Source organism: Diachasma alloeum, unplaced genomic scaffold (genome assembly GCF_001412515.2).
Source record: "Diachasma alloeum isolate Michigan unplaced genomic scaffold, Dall2.0 Dall_scaffold_00177, whole genome shotgun sequence".
In the NCBI taxonomy this organism is placed as follows: domain Eukaryota; kingdom Metazoa; phylum Arthropoda; class Insecta; order Hymenoptera; family Braconidae; genus Diachasma; species Diachasma alloeum.
The window spans coordinates 171896-180058 of NW_021680343.1; the positions used below are offsets into that span (position 1 = coordinate 171896).

Consider the following 8163-nt stretch of genomic DNA (forward strand, 5'->3'; position numbering starts at 1 on the left):
TTTCTGTGAAAATTTCACAGCAAATTCCCAGAAATTTTACCCGAAATCCTGAGAAACTTTACCTTAACAGCACTAGAATTTTTCACAACCGGTGGATTGTGATGTTTTTCAGTACTCACACTAGAATTTTTCTAGAAAATTTCTCTCCGTGTAGTTTTCTGAAATTTGTTTCATTGAAATTTGCCTATAACTCCTCACAAATGCAATGCAGCATTATTTCTACAAATTCTTCATTACGAATAAGTTCGTTTTGAGAATTGAAATGAATCAATGTCGCTGATGTGTCCACACACTATCGAACGTGACCCACGCAACGCATGCACATTCCATGGAAAATGCTGAAGTGGAGGATTATGTGGATTTGTGTGTAATGGAACAACTCGGTTACGTTGAAGGTAGTTTTGGGAAAATGTGGGGATGTGAAGGACCAACAGGACCTCTGGAATTTGACCTGTTGGGCATTCTGCATGGGGTGGAAGTGTATTGGAGAGAGGTTTGCGTGAGTCAACGTCTGCTCCCGCAGACTTTCTTCTTCATTCGAGGGAAAAGTCCATGATCGGTTTGACAATGGAACAGAAGCCACTCAGGGACAAACAGCGGAGAGATAAGAGTTGGAGCCAAGTCGAAGTGCACTCAGAGGCACGAGAAAGGATAGGACATAATGAGAAAGGAATCAGCAGAAAATTATTTCAAGACATTTGAAAAAAAAATTGTAGTCAAACTTGATCAGCTTCATTTTGAATTTTAATTATCGATATGAGATTTTAATGGAGAGACTCACGACTTTTATCGGGAATGCAAATCATTTCAGTAAAAATTTGAGTGAAATACATTTTATGAAAAGAAAATTATTGTGAAATTTATCCTGAAATGAATTTCATTAAATCGCGATTTTAGTGATTTCATTTCCTTTTCTTGAATTTAATTATGAAAAATTATGCCAATGGTTTGTTGAAGGGTAAATTCTGTATTTTGATTCACAAGATTTTGGCGCCTGTAGGGTTGTTTTGGTAGTGAAGGATAGGAGATAATAAGAAAGGAGAAAAATACGAGTTTTTTTGTCAGAAAAAGGAAATCATTAGAAAATGAAATCAACAAATTTGAAAGAAAAATTTGTATTTAAAATTCATTATCTCCACTTCGAATTTTAATTACACATTATGAAATTTCATCTAGAATTTTTCGCTTCTGAAATTAAAAAAATCCATCAAAATAATAATTTTTTACGAGAAATCCTGAATTCCGCGATAAACACAATTTATTTCGAGAAAAATTCAAGTGAAAATCTCCATAAAAACAAGAAATCAATGGTTGAACTGGATAATTCATCGTGAATTATCTCATTAGAAAGGTTCAAACAGTTGAGTATCACTGAATACTGCATTCATGCATTCATCCGATTCACGATGACGTAAAACACGAGTTTAGGCGAAGGCGGAGCAAAACACGCGGATAGGTAGTGGCTGTCTGATTCCCTGAACGAACCGCTATGCTCAAACCCGACGCCGCCATTTTTGATTCAATAAACTCACTCAATGATTCCTCTCTGAAAACACTGAAAACGGGGAGAAAGACGAATAAAAATAACAGCAAGGTTTTTATTGAAGAGACCAGGAAAATCTTATCAGTCGACATTTGTTCTTTTGCGGAGTATAAATATCATTCTGCAGACAGGAATCTTTCTGTTCTCAAGGATGTGGTTCTCCTCGCGTCCGCTTCAGGATGAACAGAAAATAAATGTATTCATTTTGAGGAAATTATGGGGCAAAATGAAGGAATTCACTCGTGCATTTTTACTTTGCATCTGACTAATACTGAAATCTACAAAAATATTTTAGACTGTTTCAGAAATATCTCTCAATGCGTCAGGTTTATGAAAAAAACTCATAAAACATTTTTTATGGAAAATTTCATGGGCTTCAAAAACGGTTTTATCACTTTTTTTGATAAAATTGACTATTTCCGAGATACAGGCAAATTAATCATCAATGCCTCGGGCGGATAGTAAAATCAACAAAAATTTCTTGCAAAATATCTCGAAAATATCTCTGAATCCATTAGGTTTATGAAAAAAACTCATAAAACATTTTTTATGGAAAATTTCATGGGCTTCAAAAGAGGTTTTATCACTTTCTTTGATAAAATTGACTGATTCAGCAAAATCAACAAAGATTTTGCGCAAAATATATCGAGAATATCTCTGAATCCATCAGTTTTATGAAAAAAACTGATAAAATATTTTTTGTAGGAGATTTCATGGGCTTCAAAAAAGGGTTTATCACTTTTCTTGATAAAACCGGCTGTTTCAGAGATAACCGCAAATGACGTGATTTAATTTATTTCCAAGGAATATAAAAATAGTATAGAATGAGCAGACGCCGGCGGCGTCTCCGACAGCATGATTTAATGAATCGTTTACATGAACCCTGACGTTTGTTACTGTCGACCCCGACGTGATCATTCCCACTGTCCAACGGCCCCTCCAGCCACTGATAACGCCCAAGTTCCCTTAAACCTCCGAGCGAACACTCGAAAATTCCGAGAAATCGTTAAAAATTAAATTTCTAAATTTTATAAGACTTCTTCTATAGCTCCGCCATGTCGAGAATATCGAGAGAAATCTTTGGACATTTTCGCAATACCATTTATTATGTAATTTGATATTCTTGGAATATCACGTGATCTCTGTCTCTGCTAAAAATATGTGGATAAAAAAGAAAGTCAGAATCTTGCAGCTCTGGCTGAAGACGTCCGTGTCTTGTAAACATGATGATTGCAACATCGAAAAATGTTACATTTCACTACATCGATAATTGTGTGGTACATTGAGTCATCGTGGAGTGATGATAACGCGTAGGGGTGAAGTGGACATTTTTTATGGTTCTTGAATGTTAATAATTCGCACTGTTAACGATTTTTGGCGGAAATATTCGGATGAATTCTTGGAAATTGATATTAAGTGACAATGCCAATGAAATTTCAAGGAATTTCTCCGTTGATAATGCACTATGCGATGACAGAAACAGTGGAAACTGTAAATTTTTTGATGATTATGCAATGAAATTCAATAGAAATTTGGAAAATTCCGGTTAATGTATTATTTATTGTTTTTTAATTGCCATTGCAGAGTAATTTAGGACTGAATATTCATGTTTTGATGGATAATTCAAGCAAAGTGGAGAATTTTCGTCTGCTGTAATTCTATTGAATTTTTAGTGAAATTTGAACTCTTGTTTTTTCCCTTAAATTGAATTTAATGTCAATTTTATGAGAATTACTACTCAACTTTCTATGAAAAGATCAATGGAAACTACGCTTTAGCGCAATTATGCAATTAAAATCAGTAGAAATCCGGAAAATTCTGGTAAAGATATTCCTGAATTTTTCATTCAATTAAAAATTCTTAATTTTCCATTAAAAATTACAAATGTTCTCTAACAGTGCATCCAATTGTTCCAATTTATCATCATTCGATGACAAAAACAATGAAAACTGTAAATTTTAGATGATTATTCAATGAAATTCAATGGAAATTCGGAAAATTCCGGTAAATATATTATTTATTGCCTTTTAACTGATATTTCAGCGTAATTTAAGACTGAATATTCATGTTTTGATGGATAATTCAAGTAAAGTGACGAATTTTCGTCGGCTGTAATTTCATTGGATTTTTAAACTTGAAATTTCATGATTTTTTCCCTTAAATTGAATTTAATGTCAATTTGCTGAGAATTACTACTCAATTTTCTATGAAAAGATCAATGGAAACTCCAAGTTAAATCAATTATTTAATTAAAATCAATAGAAATCTGGAAAATTCTGGTAAACATATTTTTGAATTGTCATTTACTACTGAATATTCATATCTTGATTGATAATTCAGATAAGTTAGTGAACTGTCAACTTTCTGATTTCTAATTACATGGAATTTTATATGAATTACACCCCAACATTCCACGAAATTCCAATATTCTACTAACAGTGCATCAATTTGTTAGCAAAAAATATTTTTTTTCATCGAAAATAATTTCTAAAAAGTCGAATGCGTCTCTATACTCCACTCTTCTGAGTGCTCTAGTGTGTATAAATTCAGAGATTCTTTGAACGTTTTCATGAAAACAACTCACTCGTTGAACTTCCAATTTTTCTATTTCTTTTATTCCCGCGAAAAAAATGATATTGACGTGTGCAATGAAGACAAGACGTTTCTATTCGAATAAAATATTCAAATTCAATAGTCAAGTCAAATTATGCAACGATCGAATGAATCTTTCATCAAGTCGCGGAAGATAAGAATGAAATTAAAATAGTAGAGGGGGGAGTGTGTACGTAATGAAAGTTCAATCCCTCGTGTTTCGAATTTGTTGAATTAGCGCTGGAAATTTCATCGGTTGAGGGAAAGGCCTCGCGACTTTTCCTCATGGCGCCACGAATAGCCAATTGACAGACGATGAATACTAGAAATTCTGTTTTCGTTTGAGAAACCAAAAGCCCAAGTTGTCACTTTTTTTAATTCACATTTATCTCGATGAAAGAGAAACCAATCGCAATCAAAATAATTACAGCTCTGAAAACATTTAACAATTTCATAAATCCATTCCTTTTCCTCTACTTCAATTTTTTTTTTAAATCCGCAGAAAATTAAATCCTCAATCTTGCGGATTTGAATTAAACTTAAGGTTAAATCATTCATGAAATTTTTTCGTAAAGAGGAATCGTTGATATTTTTATAGCAAATTGAATTTTCAAACTCGGTGTGAAAATTAAATATTACATTCAATAAAATTTTACATATATTGAAAATTCCAGAAAATATTTGCTTGAAATTTCCCAATTATCAACGACTTTCGTTGCCATATGGACTAGAAACCTGAAATTTGATTGAATATCCCAACTTTTTCAATTCGCATTAAACCAGGATTAAACTATGAATCTTCCCAGAATTAATCCACTCATTTTCCTCTACTTCAAAATTTTTTTGGATTCCGCAGACAACTAAATGAATTTCTCAATCTTGTCGATTTGAATTGAATTGAAGATCAAATCATTGATGAAATGTCTCATTCATTTCGAAAATTCAATAAAACTGAGTTTTTCATAAAAAGGAATCATTGATATTTCAATAGCAGATGGCATTTTCCAACTCATTGTGAAAATTAAACATTACGTTCAATAATATTTTGAATAGATGGAGAATTCCAGAAAATATTTGCCTGAAATTTCCCGTTTATTAACAATTTTCGTTGCCACTAGAGACCTGAAATATCATTGAATATCCCCGAAAATTTCCATGAAAATTTAAATTAACACATAGAATGAAAATTGATGAAAATTCTCTCAAAAAATTCTAAGCCTCTTCACTTAAAACTTCAAGCGTAATTTTCCACCGCAGACCGAGCTACCGCTTTCCCTCCAAAACAATCCCCTCTGCCCCTCAATTATTACCGCAGCCTAAAAGAATCCGATAACTTGGTTCTCTAAATGACTCAGGTCTCTATGAGTGACGTGGCGTCGCAGTTGTCAAACTAATGACATCCCCGAGGACACGAAACTCAGTAACGCCAAGTATTTTAATCACCCATACCATGAAAATCGAGAAATTATACTTTTAAAATAAAAACCTCAGCAAGACAGCACTCCTCCACTTCAACACCCCAACCAGCACAACAGAAATCAAAGATCAAGATCGTTGTCCACAAGGATGTCCCTCAGATGGTCTAAAATCTGGGTCAACTAGCAAACACTCCAAATAAAAAAACCGCCCCCTCCCTCTCTAAATAAAAAACAAAAACAAGCCGTTTTATTGAAGCGTAAACTTGATTTTCATCGCGTTTCCGTTCACCTTGCGAATAATTTTTCAAACATAAACTAATATCATAATTTGTTTAAACAATCCGCCTGAAAACATCTTCAGACATCTTCACTCACAAGCGAGTCAGGCATCTTCATTCAAGCGTAAATTGATTTTCATCGCATTTCCATTCACCTCGCGAATAATTTTTCAAACACAAACCAATATCATAATTTGTTTAAACAATCCGCCTGAAAAATGACATCTTCATTTCTTCCAAATCATTTATCCACCGAAACAAATGAGTTTATCACCCAAAACGAACCGGTTTATTCAAGCGTAAACTTGATTTTCATCGCGTTTCCATTCACCTCGCGAATAATTTTTCAAACATAAACTAATATCATAATTTGTTTAAACAATCCGCCTGAAAACATCTTCAGACATCTTCACTCACAAGCGAGTCAGGCATCTTCATTCAAGCGTAAATTGATTTTCATCGCGTTTCCATTCACCTCGCGAATAATTTTTCAAACACAAACCAATATCATAATTTGTTTAAACAATCCCCCTGAAAAATGACATCTTCATTTCTTCCAAATCATTTATCCACCGAAACAAATGAGTTTATTACCAAAAACGAACCGGTTTATTCAAGCGTAAACTTGATTTTCAGTCCCTAAAAAACGTCTGAATAAAATGAAAATTTGTGTGAATCTCAAACATGAATGAAGTTGTTTGTGCACCTGTTCGTCTGAAATTCAGACACATTTTCATTTTACTCAGACGTTTTTTACTGTCTGAAAAATGTCGACAAAAGGTGTGCGAAATTCGCGCATTGGTTTTTGCTGTGATTCGCGTTTCCATTCACTCACAAATAATTTTTCAAACACAAACCAATATCATCATTTGTTTCCGCCCTAATTTGAATCCGCTCTAACAATGGATCCTTCATATCCCTCAAATCACTTATCCATCGACGCAAATGAGTTAATCAACCCACAAAGAATCCCGACCCCCAAAAATCCCAAAGTACCCGCAGTCTCCCAATAAATCCCCCCAAATGCACAATAACTGCGCCCCGTTATCACGTACCCAGAGGCGGCGTTATCACTCTGATATCCGACCACATATACATCCACACCAGTCGGCCCCTGGTCTCCAGTGACTCGCGGACCACCGGCCCAGTTAGTGATACCGAATCCCCGAAATCAGCGGAAAAAAAAATCAAGAAAACCCTTCAATCAACTCACCGTACTCCCTCCGCCGGAGCTTCTCCAGAGTCCGCTCGTCCCGCACGCCCCTTCGCTCCTTCATCCCCCGAACTAAAATAATAATTCACCCACCAACAATGACACCCACGTCCACAGAAGCCCTTCGATATGCACTTGCACCAGTCACTCCTGAAATCGAAGTAACCGCCAAGTCAGTATATGCACAACGAGTGAGGTTGTAAGAAGAAATAAAAGTCCGTGTTGTGCATATGAGAACCGGAGCTCTATGATCGACGGTATGAGCCTTCGCGTTTGGTATATTATGTACATAGAGCAAAGTGACGGAGTGCGCAACGAGTCAAGAAGGCCTAAGGGGAAGCCAGAGGAGTGACTGAGACCGACAACGAGGGAGAGAGAGAACGAGAGAGAGAGACCAATGGAATAGAGAAAAAATAAATANGGGGGGGGGGGGGGGGGGGGGGGGGGGGGGGGGGGGGGGGGGGGGGGGGGGGGGGGGGGGGGGGGGGGGGGGGGGGGGGGGGGGGGGGGGGGGGGGGGGGGGGGGGGGGGGGGGGGGGGGGGGGGGGGGGGGGGGGGGGGGGGGGGGGGGGGGGGCATTTAACGCAGACCGAAACGAATAGGGAAAAAGACAGAGTGCAGGCGAATACGATTATTCTTCATTGAAAGCCAAAGGAACACTTCAATGTGTTCGGGCTTTACTTTAATGTTACTTCGTGTTGTACTCACCCAGTTAGGTTCCTTGCGGTTCGGGCATTTACTTGTGTGGAGGAGGCTTATCGGCTTGTCACTTCCATGCTGATGGTGTTTTTTTGTTTTTTTGGGTTTTCGGGGCGGGGAAGGGGAATTGGGAGTGGGGAGCTTTTTTGGAGGGGTTTTTTGGGTTTTTATCTGTTGGTTTTCGGGTTGCGGGGGGAGGGGAGGTGTTGAGGGGCGAATTGCCTTTTTTGTTTTCAGGGTTTCGGGTTTTTTTTGGGTTTTTGGGGGAGGGGAAGCGGAATTGTGACGGTGGAGGAGCTTTTTTGGGTTTTTATCTGTTGGTTTTCGGGTTGCGGGGGGAGGGGAGGTGTTGAGGGGCGAATTGCCTTTTTTATTTTCAGGGTTTTAGGTTTTTTTTTGCTTTTGGGTTTTTGGGGGAGG

The 8163-nt window shown here is 37.1% G+C and overlaps 1 protein-coding gene across 2 annotated transcripts in view; it reads right to left on the reverse strand.

Moving 5' to 3' along the window:
- LOC107038045 (transcriptional regulatory protein GAT1) overlaps positions 1-7302 on the reverse strand; it is a 69882-nt gene extending 62580 nt beyond the window's left edge. For both annotated transcript variants that reach the window (XM_015256926.2, XM_015256918.2), the window contains exon 1: positions 7045-7302. In XM_015256926.2, the coding sequence (XP_015112412.1) occupies positions 7045-7108 (64 nt within the window). In that variant the 5' untranslated portion in view covers positions 7109-7302. The remainder of the gene's footprint in view (positions 1-7044) is intronic.
- Between the last annotated feature and the right edge of the window lie 861 nt (positions 7303-8163).